This window comes from Neopelma chrysocephalum, unplaced genomic scaffold (assembly GCF_003984885.1).
Source record: "Neopelma chrysocephalum unplaced genomic scaffold, ASM398488v2 Primary Assembly neopelma1_65, whole genome shotgun sequence".
Lineage (NCBI taxonomy): Eukaryota > Metazoa > Chordata > Aves > Passeriformes > Pipridae > Neopelma > Neopelma chrysocephalum.
Window position 1 is genome coordinate 407,400 of NW_020897722.1, and position 16,903 is coordinate 424,302.

At 49.5% G+C, this 16,903-nt stretch overlaps 1 protein-coding gene across 2 annotated transcripts in view; it reads left to right on the top strand.

Annotated features, from left to right (window-relative positions):
• The first annotated feature begins 14,524 nt into the window (after positions 1-14,524).
• Positions 14,525-16,903, top strand: part of CLUAP1 (clusterin associated protein 1) — a 59,321-nt gene continuing 56,942 nt past the window's right edge. For both annotated transcript variants that reach the window (XM_027683723.1, XM_027683724.1), the window contains exons 1-3: positions 14,525-14,603; positions 15,075-15,186; positions 16,374-16,458. In XM_027683723.1, the coding sequence (XP_027539524.1) occupies positions 14,582-14,603; positions 15,075-15,186; positions 16,374-16,458 (219 nt within the window). In that variant the 5' untranslated portion in view covers positions 14,525-14,581. The remainder of the gene's footprint in view (positions 14,604-15,074; positions 15,187-16,373; positions 16,459-16,903) is intronic.

A 16,903-nucleotide genomic window follows, 5' to 3' on the forward strand; every position in this document is an offset into this window, starting at 1 on the left:
GGCGGCTACCGAGCGGCGTCTGCGGCGGAGCCACCTCCTGCCAGCGCCGTGCCCCGACCGGAGGGGGAGTTTCGGGGGGGCTTCGGGGGGTTTAGGGGGGAGTTTGGGGGCGGCACCGCCCCCGGGGGCTCGGGCCGCCCCGAGGGGATCTGCGGGGTCCCGGTGCCGCTGCCCCCGCGCCTACGGAGCTCCGGCACTGACCCACAGGAATGGGAACAGGGATCCAGGTCCAGCCCCATCCGGAGTCCCCAGCAGAATGACAGAAGAACAGGGATGGGGGTCCAGGTCCAGCCCAGCTGAGGGTTCCTATTTGCATGACATGGGGACAGGGATGGGAGTCCAGCCCTCAAACGGTGGGTCACAGGGTCCAGACTCCTCCAGTCTCTCCCAGAGCCCTGTCCTCCCCATCATGCAGCCCCAGGGAGAGTCACGGGGGTCCTTCACCTTCCAGACTTGGTGCCCCTCTGGCTGTTCCTCGGGCTGGGTGCTGTGAGGTGCTGGCACAGTGACAGCCCCTGTGCAGGCAGGGTGGGCTGCTGGGCCCACGCTCTCCTGGGGACCAAGGGCTCTGGGGACAATACTGGATGCAGCACAGGGGCACAGCCCATGGGTCACATCATCCATCCAGGGAAACCTCAAGGGCAGGGACAAGCCGTGGGACAAGCCTGGTGGTCCTGGTCACGTCCTGGCAGTGGGGAGGGAGTGGGTCTCTGCTGACCCACCACCACGGGCAGAGCTGGGGAAGGTGGTTTTCCATCAGTGGAGCAGCTGGGGGAGATTCCTCTGGGGACCTCCAAATACCAGCAGCCCCTCTGGGCTCCCACCTTCCCTCCAGTGCAGCCGTGCTCCCCTCCACACCTGCACACTGGTGCTGGCCCTGCCCTGCAGTAGAATGCCACGTTAATACCTCAAAACTGCCTGAATGCATCAAAAAATGCATTTATTTTGCAAAAATAATGCTCTTTGCCTCAAAACTGCTGCAGTGGGCTCAGAGCAGACACACCAGTCAGATGGATGAGGAGTCACATCTGTCGCTCCAGCCATGAAAGCTTTGTCTGGTTATTCCAAGTGACAAATAATGCATTTTGGAGCAGCCCAGGGTAATGATTTGCTGTTTGGGGGGAAAACAAGCCCTTACGTATCTGCCTCAGCACAAACCAGCACTGGGGTGTTTGCTCATTAGCAGATTATGAACTTGGGACAAGGGCCTGGGAAGGGGACAAGGGGGAATGGCTTCCCACTGACACAGAGCAGGGATGGGATACTGGGAAGGAATTCTTGGCTGTGAGGGTGGGGAGGCCCTGGCACAGGTTGCCCAGAGAAGCTGTGGCTGCCCCACCCCTGGAAGTGTCCAAGGCCAGGTTGGACGGGGCTTGGAGCAACCTGGGCTAGTGGAAGGTGTCCCTGCCCATGGCAGGGAGTGGAACAAGATGAGCTTTAAGGTCCCTTCCAACCCAAACCATTCCATGATTCTATGATAACTTTATCCTATGGCACCTGTGGAGGATGATTCCAGCCATGTCCCCCTTCCCAGACCCAGACCTCCTACATCTTCACCCCGAAGAAATCCCTGTGTTCATATTAGATGTGAATCCATCTAATACCAGCAGGAGCATGGGGTGGGCTCATCTCACAGGGATGCTGGATTTGGAGGACAGCCCAGGGCTGCAGCATGTGGGTGCAATTCCCAAGGGAGGGATCACAGTCCTCCAGACACCACCCTCCCAAACAGCACCGGGGCAGAGGGTCCATCAGGGTGGGATTTTCTCACTGGTCCTTTGAATGGGGACATGAGGAACCAGCTGTTCCTCTCCATATTGATGAACCTCAGACAGGGTCTCCATAGTAACTGCAGCACTTGCAGCTCAGCTGGGGCCAAATCCTGATCCATGGGGTGCTGCAGAGCCAGCTGTGAGGATGGGAGGGGACTGGGACAGCCCTCTGTGCTCCAAGAGCTGCTCTTCTGCCAGGGTGGGTTTGGGACACAGCTGACACTGAGGAGGCACAAGTGACAAATTTATATGTTAAAGGTGTAGGGTTCATCACTGGAACTGAGAAAATTGCCCCAGAATGGTCTCATGCACTGAAGGTGTGGGTGCCTCTTAGGCAACTTGAGAGCTGCAGGGGTGCTCAGGAAGGGAAGAGCATCTTCCAGGGTCCTCCAGCATAGAATCATGGAATTGTTTAGGTTGGAAAAGCCCTCTAAGGTCATCGAGTCCAACTGTTAACTCAGCAGTGCCAAGGCCACCACTAAACCAAGTGCCACATCTACTTGTTTTTTGAACACTTCCAGGGATGGTGACCCCACCACTGCTCTGGCGAGCTTGTGCCAGTGCCTGACCACCTTCTCAGTGAAGAAATTTTCCTAAATATCCAACCTAAACCTTTCCTGGCACAACTCAAGGCTGTTTCCTCTGGTCCTGTCACTTGTTACCTGGGAGAAAAGTCAGTGTCACCACGGGCTAGACATTGAACCAGACAACCCCACAGGGCTAAATCCCTTCCTCGAAGGACCATTACCAGCAGAAACACCTCCTGAAGGCAGATCTCACTTAATCTATCCATTATTAATGGGGAAATTCATCCATGTGTATTATTGCAGGCTCTGCTAATCAAACTGTTTTTCTCCCCATACAGAAGCAATTGGCAGAACGGAAACGCTCATCAACACATCCTGACCTGTAATTATTCAGTGAACTTCTCAGAAAAGCCTGTCTGAGCAGTTACCAGGTAGAGAAATCCATCAGCATGTGAATGTCCCCGAAGCAGCGTGAGGAGGGGCCGGGCTCAGCGCTGTGATCGATTCAGCAACACTTGCTGCTGCACCGGGAGGCTGCCGGGAGGTCAAGGGCACCAAAGACTTGTGGAGATGCTGAAAAACCAAGTGTTTTTAATATATTTAATATCAGCAGATGGTGGTGTTTAAGATTACTGCAAAAGTGCAGCCTGATGAGATGCAGACCCACGGGAGCACGGAGCTGCTTGCCTTGGGATTTCCTCTTTTTGGAAGCTGCTCCCTGCAACCCAGAAAAAGCTGTTTCCTGCTTGAACCTCTCTGATGCAGGAGAAAAATGACCCCAAGCTGTGCCCAGCCACAAAGCGCTTCCTCCTTCTGCAGGGCAGAGGGTTGGGATGAGTCTGTCTCCTGAGACAGAGCGACAGGGACCTTCTGGGGGACACTGAGTCACTGCAGCATCACTGTGGGGCTGGACCACCCCAACTCACCTCCAGATTTCTGCTTTGAGGTTATTCCTGTAAGGACCATAAGAAATGTAATGTTTAGTGTTCCACTATATGATTGAGCATTTGTCTGATGACCACAATATGATTATGAAGTCAACCTGTGATGACAATGTCAACACAGCCAGAAATCAGGCAAACCCTGCTGCCATCCTACCCAATATGATCAGTTAGATTTTGTAGGGAATCAGCTGCTTGGACATTTATTCCCGAAAAATGTTGTTTTTAGGAGATACTGAGAGACAAAGGACTTCAGAGGGAGACAGAGAGATGCTGGTTTGAGTCAAAAAAGAAAAAGCTTGTAAGTCACATCCCAGGAGGTGCCTTGGAGGGTGGCCCCAACCAGCACCTTGCAGGGATCATACAAGACCTAGAGCTCTGAGCTTGGGGTTTTGCACAGTGTTTGCAGGATAGGAGCATCCATTTCCATTCCATTTCCATCCTATTTCCATCCTATTTCCATCCTATTTCCATCCTGTTTCCATCCCCTCAGGAGATGGCAGCCAGGGACCCCACTCCATCACACCGTTCCATAGCAAAGGTCACTTCCCAGCCTCTGTTCCCACAGTGAACCTGCGGATCAATGACTGTTCCCAGCTCAGAATGGCACGATTGGTTTTGGCACTGACTCAGAGGCAGCTGCTGTCCCTCCAGTGAGCCCCTGGGCACAAGGGCTGTGAGTCTGTACTCAAAGCTGACCGAGTCTCTTTGGTTTCCCTTGGGAGACTCTCACCTAACTCAAGCTGGAAGGCTTAAACAGATAAGATCAAGAGCTTCTCTGAACATCATCTATATTCACATCCTGCCCCAGGGCTGGACTCTTTGTACCCAGACTCTGCTGAAGGGCACAGCTTCCCTTCTTCCATATGTAAAGCCTTGGCAGGCAGTACAGCATCCATATAACCCCAGGACCTGGAATTCCAGGGCAAATAAAGGGATGCATCTTTTATGTCCTCCCTGCCTATGAGGAGCCTGGTTGAAACTTCTTCTGTTACCACCTACTTAAGAAGATTTTGGCTTTATCTGTATCCAGCTCTGGGGCCCCCAGCACAAGAAAAACCTGGCTGGAGCTGCTGGAATGAGTCCAGAGGAGCTCATGGAGATGCTCCAAGGGCTGGAGCCCCTCTGCTCTGGAGCCAGGCTGGGAGAGCTGGGGGGGTTCACCTGCAGAAGAGAAGGCTCCAGGGAGACCTGAGAGCCCCTTCCAGGGCCTAAAGGGGCTCCAGGAGAGCTGGAGAGGGACTTGGGACAAGGGATGGAGGGACAGGACACAGGGAATGGCTTCCTACTGCCAGAGGGCAGGGTTAGATGGGATATTGGGAAGAGATTCTTGGCTGTGAGGGTGGTAGAGCCCTGGCACAGGTTGCCCAGAGAAGCTGTGGCTGCCCCTGGATCCCTGGAAGTGTCCAAGGCCAGGTTGGACGGGGCTTGGAGCAACCTGGGCTGGTGGAAGGTGTCCCTGCCCATGGCAGGGGGTGGGACTGGATGAGCTTTAAGGTCCCTTCCAACCCAAACCAGTCCAGGATTTGGTGATCTATCCATTGCCTGTCTTTTTTCCTGTCCAGACTGGCTGGCTCCAGCCACATCAGCATCTCACCTGCTGGTGTGGAAATAAGGGTGGTGAACACCTTCCTGCAGGGGTGTGATGTATGAGGGGATGGGGATGAGGATGGGAATGGGGATGAAGCTGTGCTTTGTTTTGCACCCAGCTGCATTTACAGCCCCGTGGTGGAACTCCAGATGATTTTCCAAAGCTGAAACACAGCCCTGAAGATGACTTATAAAAATTCCACTGTTCCACTGATTCACAGGGAAAATGAACCCAGAAGTTTCCTCCCAATTAATTGATATTCAATAAAATATTTGGCAGGGACTGTCCCCTGCGGCCACCACGGGGCTTGGGCAATGACCTGTATCTTCATCTCCATAGAAAAAATAAATAATCATTAAAAAATATATAAAATAAACATATAAACAATAACATAAATAACCATATAATATAAATAAATAAAAATATAAATATTAATAATATTAGTATAAATATATATTTTATATGCGTATATATAAATATATATTTATAATATATTTAATATAAATATAACAAATAAATAAATAAAAATATAATATATAATATATAAATAATATAAATAAACATATAAAAATAAACCAAGAAATGTAATTTAGCTTAATCATCATTAAACTGGGCACGGTCAGGGTTAACCCCAGGTGTTAATCACTGAAGGGCAGCTTCATCAGAGCCTCCCACAGTTTGGGGAGGAGGGAGGTTGTTCCCAAAGATTTCCAAGGGGAAGCTGGGTAGCCTGGAAGATCTCCTTTGCTACTTGCCAAAACACATTTAAAGCTGTTCTGAGGAAGAAAGGGTTCGGTCCCGCCTGTGAATGCTCAGCCCACGCTGCTGCATCCCAGCTCCTCTCAGCCTGGGGGCATCTCCAACCACCCCTGTGCAAGCAGAGGAGAGAAGGTGAACATCCTCTGTGGGGTCTGTGGCAGGAGAACTTTTGTGTGCCCCAAAAGTGGGGTGCTCTCTAGCTCTTCTGAGAACAGACATATTTTCTGTACCTTTGACATCCTGTTTTGTAAAACAGGGATTAAGAAGTTGCCTTGTCCTGCAGTGGGTTGTGGGTCCTTCCCAGCCTTCCAGTTGTCCCAAATGTTGGATGTTTGCCACCTTATGGCATTGTGTGATGGATGAAAATGTATTTTTACCCTGGACTGTAATTGTCGGGGCGCTGTTGTGCTCAGCAAAGCGTTCAAGTCACTCGGATCTGCCAGGGGAGAGACGTGCTCTGCATTTCCCCCTTGTCAGCACATCTGAAAAGGCTCTGAAAAAGTTACCCTGAGCCTCTCGTGGTAACATGGCTTAGAGCTGGGGAAAGGAAGGCATCAAGAGTGCAAGTGCTGTGCTCTGTCAGGGGGCAAGACATTCCAGGTGGGACTGAGGGATGCTGGAAGCCCACCTACGGGAGGAGATGTCAGGATGTATCTTCTCCAGTATTATTTCACGGGAATTGCCCGAAGCCCACAAGTTTGGGAGGTGCTGTATCACAGCACTCTCAGCTGTTTACCTTCAGCTTGCTGGGAAAGCTCCCTCCTTCCCCTCACTTTGGGGAAAAAGCAACTCCCTGGTTTCTCAGCTCCTTGCATGTGTTCCAGCAGGAGCTTCCTGACTAGCTGGTGCAGCAGGAGGATCTGAGGCTGGGTGGCAGCCTGGAGGGAGCAGAGCAGCTGCTGCTCTTCTCATGGTGTTTGCAGGGAGATGCTTCTCTGCTCAAACACAGCTCTCCTTGGAGGCTCAGACACGAGTGACAGAATCATGGAATGGTTTGGGTTGGAAGGGACCTTAAAGCTCATCTCCTTCCACCCCCTGCCATGGGCAGGGACACCTTCCACTAGTCCAGGTTGCTCCAACCCCAGTCCAACCTGGCCTTGGACACTTCCAGGGATGGGGCAGCCACAGTTTCCCTGGATAACCTGTGCCAGGGCCTCAGCACACCCTGTAGTTCTGGGCTCTTCCTGGCATCAGTTTTCTCTGTGTGTACAAAATCTTCACAAAAACATGGGGGTTTGGGTTGTATTTAAAGCTATCAATAGATGCCACAAGCTTGGCTAAAACACCCAGTCGATTTTTGTGGCAGCCAGAACTGCCCGTGGGTGACTTTCCTTCTGACAATAATAAAAAAGCCGCTTAATCAGTATAAAAAAGTCAAGACTGTGTAGTCCCTGGTTATTGCTCCTTGCACACACACTCCTGTTCCTGCTGTTGCAGGGAAGCTTTCTGGGAGCAGCAGTTTGGACCACACACCTTCTGCCTCAGCAGCTTCTGTCTTCTCCACAGAACAGAGATTTTTAGCTCTCAAAGTACCTGAGCTCCTTCTGCTGGGCACCCCCAGCTCTGGGGGCTCACCTGAGGGTGCTGCACAGAGCAGAGCACCCATCTCTAGGGATGGGCTTTTATCAAACCGTCTGCTGATGAGGTGCAGGCAGACATCACCCCAACTCCTGCTCTGCAGCCTTCCCACCCTGGAGCCCATCCTCCTGCCATTCCATAGGCTTTGGACTCAGTTTTGAGGAGTATTCACTTCTCTTTTAGTTAATGAAACTTAAAGATGGGTCCTGGGTTTGCTGGCAGTGTGACATGTTTTCTGGAGCTCCTGTAAAGAGAGATTTCTGGCTGTACTTGTCATCTCTGCTCATAAAGATGCACAGACATCCTCATCAGGAGTGTTTTTCTGACATGACCAGAGATTTTCGAACAGCAAAGAGGCACCCAGCCTGCAAAGAAAACAATATCTATCTCCTGCTCAGGGAGCCAGAGATGCTCATTGTTGAACTAAGGGGGGATGAGCATTCCTCAAATCCCATAACAACTGCAGTGCAATGGCTTTTGTTTGGAGGTTATAACATCTTCAGGCAGGGGCAGTCGGCACAGCTGAGGCACAGGGAGCTGCTGGGAGTGATGCTGAGTTCATCCAGGCCTCCTCTGGACTCCATTTCACGGCTGAGAGTAGTTCTGCAACAGAAAAAGGTGGTTACAAGGAAGGGGTTATTCCCAGGTGAGGTGTGACCCTGCTGGTCTCCTTGGGATCGTGCCTGGCTTGCTCTGGCTGGGATTCCTGCCAGGAGATGCAGCTGGATTCAGGGATCCCTTTGGCTTTGCTGGGAGCTCCACGGGAGGACTCAGCAGTGCCATCCCCTCCCTGGGCACTGGCACCCACCTTGCCTGCAGGTAACAGCTTTGCTTGGGTTGCAAAATCTTCTGCCAGCCTTGCTGTGCCCAGCACCCCTCCAGTGATCTCCTGCTCCCTCTTGCTCACCAGTCCCTGCCCAAAGCCCCTCCATCACTTCCACTCCAAACATTTCCTTGACACAAGCCTATTTTTAGGTGTTTTGAACACAAACCAACTCCCCCCACCTTCTAACAGAGCAACACTTAATTCTGCTGCTGAGATCACAGGTTTCTGTCAGCACAGAGACATAAAATCCCCAGACTGGCCCATACCCAAAGTCTGTTTATCCAAGACTCCCACTCCCCATGAGAGCTGAGACTCAGAGAGGGCTGAAAACTCGGCAAGGGTGGTACCTCCAAAGACAAGGCATTATTAGGGATAATCCTGGAAGGGCTCTCATTTTCACTCACTTATGTCCCTAGTTTCGATGGTGGTGCCCAAATGCTGATTATAATCAATTATTGCAGATATAAAACACTCCACAATGGGGGGGAAATCCTCTGGAATTGTACTTTAACCTGTACATTTTCACGCAGTGGACACGGCACTTGGGGACATGGTTTAGTGGTGGCCTTGGCAGTGCTGGGGGAATGGTTGGAGTCAATGATCTTAGAGGGTTTTTTCACCCTTATGATCCTGTGATTGCAATTAGTTAAATAAGGAGGCTGGGCCAAGATTGGAGCCTGGAGAAGAGAACCTTGCCCAGGAGGGCTTGATTCACCCTTGTGCTGTGCAGGGCTTGAGCTCCTCACCCAGCACAGCAACATTTTCTTGGTGATCCTTAGCAAAATGGGTAAAATTGGGTGACTGTGACAGTGTCCTTCCAAACCTGCTTTGACTCTTTGTCCTTGTCCCCTGGGCTTGTTGTTCTCTGTACCTTTCCCTCCAGGTAGGCCAAGAATCAAAATGTTGGTGAAAAACACCCCACACCATCTCATGATCCATGTGGGTCCCTTCCAACTCAGGATATGCAAACGAAAACAGTGATTTCTGGATCCTTTTGCATCGTAATGAAGATGTGCTGGACTTTTTGCTCCCAGGGACACTGGGAGGGCTGTGTTGGCTTTAAACCAATCTGTGCTGTGCCACTGAAATGGAACACCCAGAAATTAGGCAGATTCTGGGAAATCAGCACTTAGTGCTGGCTTTGGGTGGATCAAATGGTGCTTTGCTTTGCAGGGAGCTAGTGGAGGCTGGGAATATAATCTTGTTTTTCACTGCATATAAGTGAGAACCCAATCTCCTCTGACTTGTCAGACACAGTCTGAGATGGATCTGGAAATCTACTTGCTCGGGGGTGCTTTTTCATCTTAAGTAGCTTCTCCTGCCTCTCTGCTGAGTGATTAAAGGGCAGCTGTTGATTTATTACCCCTTCTGCTTGATACATGGGCTGTGGCTTATCCTGGGTACCAGCTCTTCTCAAATGCCACCTCTTTAACAGGGAGCGTTGCTCTGCAATGTAATTACAGGGAACGTGACGTTCCTGGATATTTTGCTTCCCCAGACCCTCAGATTTCCCCAGGTTCCTCAGCACAAACAGCACTTCACCTTCCCCTAAGGATCCCCAGTCATTTCCCCTCCTCCTGGGAGCTGTTGTTTTCCCTTCCTCATTTCTGGGGTGATGAGGTTAATGTTAAATAATGTTAAATACAGTGGGAAGGAAGAAGTTTGCTCCCAAAACTCTTCAAAGACCAAGGAATCTCCAAGCTGATCCAGCCCTTCAGCAGCAAACAGAACCTCAGGTCCTGTGGATGAGGAAGCAAATGGTGCAGGCCAGGGATGAAAATAGATTTTTGGTGAAAATTAATCCGTCCCAGATGGGAAATAGGAGAGGCTCGGATTGGAAGAGCAAAAATTGGTGCCCACCTTGCAAGTAAAAGCCAGACAGGGATGCAAAAAGGTGTATGACAACTCCATGTACCAGCCAAATTAAAACCTCATCATTCCTACCCTGTCTTTTTTTGCAGCAGCAGCCCCCCTCTGAGCAAATGGCTCTGTGAGATTCCCTTCCCAATCTCTCAAGCTATTTGTAAAGCTGATATCTATTCTAACAGGCAGCTTGGGAAACAACCCAGCAGAAACAGGTCATATTTTCTCCACCATCGTGACCACTCTCATTTTTTCACAGTATGTAAAAGGTGACCTGGAATATATTGATGTGTACAGAAGATTCACGTGAGGGTTTTTCTGGGATGCAAAAGAAGCCTGAGGACTTATAACCCTTATTTCTTTTCCCCGACAGGGAGGGCACAGATGAGTGTTTTCTGATTTTTGTGCCTGAAGATTCTGAAGAATGCCTGTTCAACTCAATTTTTTTATACCTAATTTAAAAAACATTAGAGAAATCAGGTTAAAAATTACTTGCTTTCTCGCTTGATCATATTTTCAACAGCACATTTTGTCCCAGCCCTGCCAAGAGCTACGGCCCTGCCATTCCTGGGACTGAGGATGGAATTTGGAGTGTGAGAATAACCAGGTAAGAGAACACCAGAAAAAGAGCAGGAAAATCCTGAAGCTCTTTTTCTTTGCTTTGCAGTCCATTTTCCAGAAGGATTGTTTCAAGCCCCGTCCAACCTGGCCTTGGACACTTCCAGGGATCCAGGGGCAGCCACAGCTTCTCTGGGCAACCTGTGCCAGGGTCTCACCACCCTCACAGCCAAGAATCTCTTCCCAATATCCCATCTAACCCTGCCCTCTGGCAGTGGGAAGCCATTCTCTGTGTCCTGTCCCTCCAGGGCCTTGTCCAAAGTCCCTCTCCTGCCCTCTTGGAGCCCCTTTAGGCCCAGGAAGGGGCTCTCAGGTCTCCCCAGAGCCTTCTCTTCTCAGCCAAAAGGGACCCCATGGCATGTGAGTGATGTTCAACTGCCCAGGCCAATGGTTTCTCAGTGAAACCTTTGATTAATCGATGCTCATGAACCAAAGGATGACTTCAGTGGTGTATTTGGGGGTGGATGGGAGCCAGAGGGACTAGAAGGGTCCCAAAACCAGGGTCCTGAAACCAGAGTGGAGGCCGTAAATAGGATGATGCCAACAGCCTGCACGTGGAAGGGTTTGCCTGGCACCACTTGCAACATGCAGAGGGATTGTTAGCCCTAAAGTCATGCAGGGAGCCCCCAAATCCACATGTACAGCACAGGAAACAGGCAGAGGGTATTATTTTCCATGAAGTGTTAAACTACAACTCCCTGACAGGAGGGTGGAGCCAGAGGGGGTTTGGTCTCTTCTACCAGGTAACAAGCAACAGGATGAGAGAAAATGGCCTCAGGTTGTACCAGATGAGGTTTTTAGGTTGGATATTAGGGAAAATTTATTCATAGAAAGGGTGGTCAGGAGTGGGATAGGCTGCCCAGGGCAGTGATGGAATCCCCATCCCTGGAGGGATTTAAAAGGATGTGGCACCTGGGGGCATGGTTTAGTGGTGGCCTTGGGGGAACGGTGGGACTTGATGATCTTTGAGGGCTTTTCCAACCTTAACAATTCTGTGACTCTGGAAAATACCAGCTGTTGATTCTGTCGTACCCAGCTGTGTTTCAGAGCAAACAGGGGGCTGTGAATGCTCAGGCTGCAAAGTGGGGTCACCACCTTCTGCTAGAAACCAGCCTGTAAGTGCTGCTGGATGTCTGCACACCCTTGGATGGTGTCACCATCCCCAGCTGGGTTCTTCCTACACCTCTGCCAGGACCCCTGCAGCAGCCGTGGCTTCCTACAGCCCTAAAGAAGAGAAATTTCATCTAAATTAAATTTGAGGTTTGGATGGAGACAAGGCACTGCTGATGTGCAGGGAAGATATGACCACCTGCACCCAAAGCCTGCAGTGTCAGCTGATGGCTCACCCACTGCCACAGAAACTTGCACCAAAATTCCCAGTTTTCTTTCCTTTTCAGCAAAATTTCCACTTTTGCAGCAATAAAGCAAGTGTGGGATGAGGAATGGGGAGCTTTTTCCATGGAGAGTTCATGTGTCTAGGGAATAAGCAGAGGTGTGGGTTGCTAGAGATGGGAAGGGGACAGGGAGAAAGGTTTATTTTTCATGGATGTGGTCTGAGCTCCTACCCTGGTTTATATGGCTGCAGTTTGCTCCTCTCTGGGTCCCTGTTTAGTTCAAAGCGACATCCAACACACTTCCACATTTGTGCCGCCTAACATTATAAATCTAATTAATATTTCTGTATTATAAAGTGCCAGTGTAGTGTTTACCTCAGCTCTTCAATTTATTTAATTTCTTTTACAGCTTTGGCTTTTTCCCACATATTTCATCCCACCTGCTGGTCAACATGACCCAGCAGCAGAGCAGGGGAATGTTTCCCTCCTTCTTTGATGCCCCTGAACAAGTTTTTGGAATACACTCTTGAAATAGTGAATTATTCAAGGTTTGCAATCTCATGGCTTTCTAGCATAAGAAACCCAGTCTCTAATCACATCTCCTATTTTCTAATGTAACTACTTCATTTCAATATGGGTTCTTTCACGATTTATTGCTGTTTCCTTGCTTTTGATTACTTTTTCAATCAGGTGGATGGGCACTGCTCAGCACAGAGTCCATGTCTGTGTGTCTCATCACTACACGCAGTTAGAACTGAAAAACTGTGGATTGCTCTGAAAATGTCCTGAGAAACTCACAGATCAGCCTGACATGGAGATTATTTTCAACTTCTTTCTCCCTGAGGTGACCCTGTCAGGAAGAGCTGCAGGTGCTTCATCCAGTGTTCCTGCAGAGCCTCGTGGTCACAGCTCCTGTTCCTCTGTCCGTCTGACATCACCACTGTCAGCACAGAAGCTGTCAAGCTGTTCTTATTTGGAGCACCAACATGAAAACTGCTCTGGGCTATGTCTGTAGAGGCAAAGCTGGGGACACTGAGAGCCTTGAAGAAGTTTGTTATGGAGCTGCTGACAGGATCAGTTGGCATCAGTTGTGGGTAAGAGCTGAGAGGTCACAAAAAGCCGTGTTGGTTGGCCTTGGGATATTGTTTTCTGTGGGTATTTCTGCCCACCAGCAACAGCAGTGCCTTTGTGTGTCTCTTGGAGAACCCCAGGGATGCTCCTGCCCCTTCCCTGGTGGGCCAGGGTCGTGCAAGCACCTTCTGGGTGACTCCACCACCCCCCTGGGCAGCCTATTCCAATATCTAATCACTCTTTCTGGGAAGAAATTTCTCCTAATGGCCAACCTAAACCTCCCCTGGCACAGCTTAAGACTATGTCCTCTTGCCCTTTCTCTGGTTACCTGGGATAAGAGGCTGACCCCCACCTGGCTACCCCCTCCTGGCACAATTTAGACAGTAATAGAACAAAAGATAACTTGAAGAAGTAGTCAATAAAATATTTCCAGTATTGGTATTCCTGGTTCTTCCTATAAAAAGGTATGTGACCATTTTAACTGACTTTAATTCTAAAGAACTTGAAGAGTTCTGAGTCAAGGATGAGGTAGAGCAGCACTCAGCTTGAGTGTTGGTGTGAGCAAAGCCACGTCCTGCCCCACTGCTCGTGACAGAGGGAAACCTGGGAGAGAAATGGAGGCCTGACCACAGCAACCTGAGAGAATATACACTGAATGGTTTAGCAGGGTGAGGGATTTTGTGTTTTGTGTTTATGGTGTGTGTGTGACAATGGGAAAGACACCCATGAGGATCTTGGATGCTGTTGGATGACCTCCCTGCAGCTATTTTTTCATCTCCTTCTGAAAATCAGTATTTCACAGCCTTGACTGAGCCAGCTAAATTTTGCTCCTTATCCAAACTGGTTGCAGAGGTGTCTTCAGGACTCCACGGAAGCAATTCCAGCCAGAGAAGTGCCTCAGGTCTCACACTTTTTATGGTTTGCAAACAAACCCATGGTGTGCATTCCAGACTCCGGATACTCCAGTCTGCATGAAGATTTAGAGGTTTATTTTCCACTCTCACACACGCTTGTTTTGTTTGATCTTTGCCGCACAAATGCCAGGCTCCTGCCCTTGGAGAGATCCTTCTCCTCCCATGCAGAGCATGTGGAAGGCAGATGCACTGACTCCAACAGGACCGAGATATTGAGGGGCTGGAGCGTGTCCAGGGAAGGGAATGGAGCTGGGGAAGGGTCTGGAGCACCAGGAGCAGCTGAGGGAGCTGGGGGGGGCTCAGCCTGGAGAAAAGGAGGCTCAGGGGGGACCTTCTGGCTCTGCAACTCCCTGACAGGAGGGGGGAGCCAAGGGGGGTGGTGTTGGGCTCTGCTCCCAGGGAACAAGGGACAGGACAAGAGAAAACAGCCCAAGCTGTGCCAGGGGAGGTGTAGTTTGGCCATTAGGAGGAACTCCTTCCCAGAAAGGGTGATTAGATATCGGGATGTGCTGCCCAGGGAGTGATGGAGTCAGCGTCTCTGGAGGCGTTGAAGGAAAGACTGGACATGGCACTTGGTGCCACGGCGTGCTTGACATGCTGGTGACGGGCCGTCGGTTGGAATCGGCGATGTGAGAAGGCAGAGAGGTCTTTTCCACCTAAACGATTCTGGCATTCCGCGATTCCGGGACGGACCCGCCGCGCTTCGCTTGCCGCGGGGTTTGGCCCCGCCGCGCCGCCGTAGCCGCGTTGCCCCGGAGCCGCGGCGGCCGCGAGTCCCGGCCCGGCGATGTCGTTCCGCGACCTCCGCAGTGAGAGCGGCCGAGGGGCCGGGCCGGGCTGGGCTGAGCTGGGCACCCCCGCCACGGCCCCAGCGGGCCCTGCTGCTCCTCCGGGCCGCACACGGAGCTGCCGGCGGGCGGGAGGGTCGCGGTGCCCCGGGGAGGGGGGGCTGAGCCTTCCCTGGGAGGGTCCCCGCTGTGGTGGGGGGGAAGCACAGCCCTGCACTGAGGGAGTCCCCCTAGCCCGTCGCTTAAAGTGTGTTTTGTAAAGACAAGCAGTTCAGCATCGTTTCAGCCCGGTGAATCTCGTTAAAAACTCACCTTTTCACTCAGGCGTGTTTTCTGTTGAAATTATTTATTTCAGTTATTCAGGTTTATTTTTTGAGCAGTGCTTTTCACGGGGCAGATCTCACGGTAACCGAGCAGCACGCTGTGGGAGATGGAGCTCCTGGCAAAGCCCCTGTCTGATATTTAAGAAGGAATCCCTTGCTTGTTTTTCAGATTTTACTGAGATGATGAGGGCGCTGGGGTATCCTCGACTCATATCCATGGAGAATTTCCACACCCCAAACTTCATGCTTGTGTCAGAAGTGCTCCTGTGGCTGGTGAAAAGGTTGGTGATGAGGCCAACAGATGTTGGGGCTGATGCTGGGATGTGGACGGTGGCTTTGGAGCTGATGGTTTGGTGTGAAATATAATCATATTTAGTCATTCTCTGAGTCTACTCTTCTAAATAGCAGGTAGAAATGTGGTAGTTAGCAGGTTTTTAGTTTAATTGTAGAGCCTGGAGTAGAAAATCCAGTGACTCAGTGCTAGTTTCACCCAGAAAGTGGGAGCACTGATTCAGAAGTATCTGTATCTCTTTCATGTATTCTTCAGACTCCATCACCCTCCTGTCCATGCCTGACCTTGTACCCAAACAGGGTAATCTGTAGTGAGAACTTCCAAAAATACAGCCAGTTCTTGCCTTTTTGCTACAGCTGTTGGTTCAGCCTGGTGTTGTCCCACATCCACAACATGTTTAAAAGAAATAAAATGATTCCATCCTAATCTCCTACTGTCCACTTGTACTTTTACACCCACTTAACCCATTGAGAGACTTTGGCTAAATATTTCTGAATCTTGACATGTTAATCAAATTATACATTATTTTCTCTCTCCCACTATTTTTTTAAAGCTCCTCATAAAGTAGAATATTGCAATTGAAAACACAACAGTGACACAACCCTTTGCCTGATTGCTATTTTTTGGCCTGGATTCGTCCTACTCATTAGTATCCATTAGGTTTAATTAGCAAGCTGTTTGAAATTTGCTGAATACTGTTGTAACAAAATAGGGAAATATTCAGAACCATTCAAAATTACTCGCATTAAGTTACCTAAATAGTCTTTAAAATGCTGATGTTACCCTGAGGGTCCAAATTCTGAATTTGCTTTTATTCCTCCCTCGTTCCTTCAGGCTGGTGACTTCTAGAAGTTTCTGCATTTCACTCGTGGTCTTTTTAAAGCATTTTACAGTCTTTCATCTTTCTTTTTTGCAAGTTTTGTTTGCAAAAGTAACATGTTTGAAATGATGTCTGAGTATGAACTTGGGTAGTGTGTCAGGTTTTACAGATTTTGCAGTTTGTACACACACCCACCGTGTGCATCCCTGGGTCCCCATTCTGCAGCAGGAACTAAACATTTATTTACCAATCTTGTCCAGGCTTGTTTTGTTTGATTTTTGCCTTACAAATGAACCAGTCTCATTAATATTGCACGTGTATTTCTTGTCAGAATCTACACACCCTTCTTTCTGTAGGTATGAACCTCAGACTGATATTCCTGCTGATGTGGAGACAGAACAAGACCGGGTGTTCTTCATTAAGGCTGTGGCTCAGTTCATGGTAAGTCTGCTCAGGAACAGCCTGAAATCCTAAAAATATGAATATCTGAAATCCTGGTTCCATGTCAGCTTTAGTGCTTTCTCTCTTAACCCCTTACAGTTTCCCTGCAAAGCTAGAAAAATATACTTATCTCTTGCTATTTATAAAAAGGTAGCAGAAGATAAGAAATGTTTTGAAGCCATTTACATTGTTTTAGAAGAGATCCCATCATATTTATTGCTAACTTTGGGTGCCTGATTCTTTTTTGTGCTTGAATAGTCATAACCTCTGATACCTTCATTGTGATATAGAATCATATATAGATATATGTCCTATGAGCCTTCTCATGGATCAAAGCACATGTTTTTCTCAGCTCAAACCTTTTATGCATGAATTGGGCCATCAAATCATATGCATGAATTATACTTGAATTGGGCCATCAAATTTTTTAGTCTCAGGGAGTAAA